Source organism: Penaeus monodon, chromosome 23 (genome assembly GCF_015228065.2).
Source record: "Penaeus monodon isolate SGIC_2016 chromosome 23, NSTDA_Pmon_1, whole genome shotgun sequence".
Lineage (NCBI taxonomy): Eukaryota > Metazoa > Arthropoda > Malacostraca > Decapoda > Penaeidae > Penaeus > Penaeus monodon.
Genome location: NC_051408.1, coordinates 7,472,341 through 7,472,664, shown reverse-complemented (window position 1 = coordinate 7,472,664; position 324 = coordinate 7,472,341). Strand labels below are relative to the sequence as shown.

At 45.7% G+C, this 324-nt stretch overlaps 1 protein-coding gene across 1 annotated transcript in view; it reads right to left on the bottom strand.

Annotated features, from left to right (window-relative positions):
- LOC119587767 (CD209 antigen-like protein E) overlaps positions 1-216 on the bottom strand; it is a gene marked incomplete at its 5' end in the record, with an annotated part of 782 nt that extends 566 nt beyond the window's left edge. The window contains 1 exon segment of the mRNA XM_037936455.1: positions 49-216. Coding sequence (XP_037792383.1) covers positions 49-216 — 168 coding nt within the window.
- Between the last annotated feature and the right edge of the window lie 108 nt (positions 217-324).

The following is a 324-nucleotide window of genomic DNA, read 5'->3' as shown; positions in this document are numbered from 1 at the left end:
TGCGAATGCTTTCATCAGCTTTGTTTCAGAAAAAAAAAAAGACTTTACCATGCTTGTCTCGAATCGCCTCCAAGAGCACATACGTGTGCAAGGGTTCGGCTAGATCGCCGCCTATTCTCTGGCAGGCGATCCTTGCCTGATGCCAGGTCTTTGCTGCTTTGTTCACGTAAAAGCATTCTGGTCCCACAGCGAAGAAGGGGACTGGGCAGTGACGGTCTGGAAGAAGTTAGAAAGAAATATTCAGATAACTGGCAAACAAGGACAGGAATACAGAAAATAGTCAATCGTGTCGATTCGAAAACAGTAAACCTAATGCTGACAGAC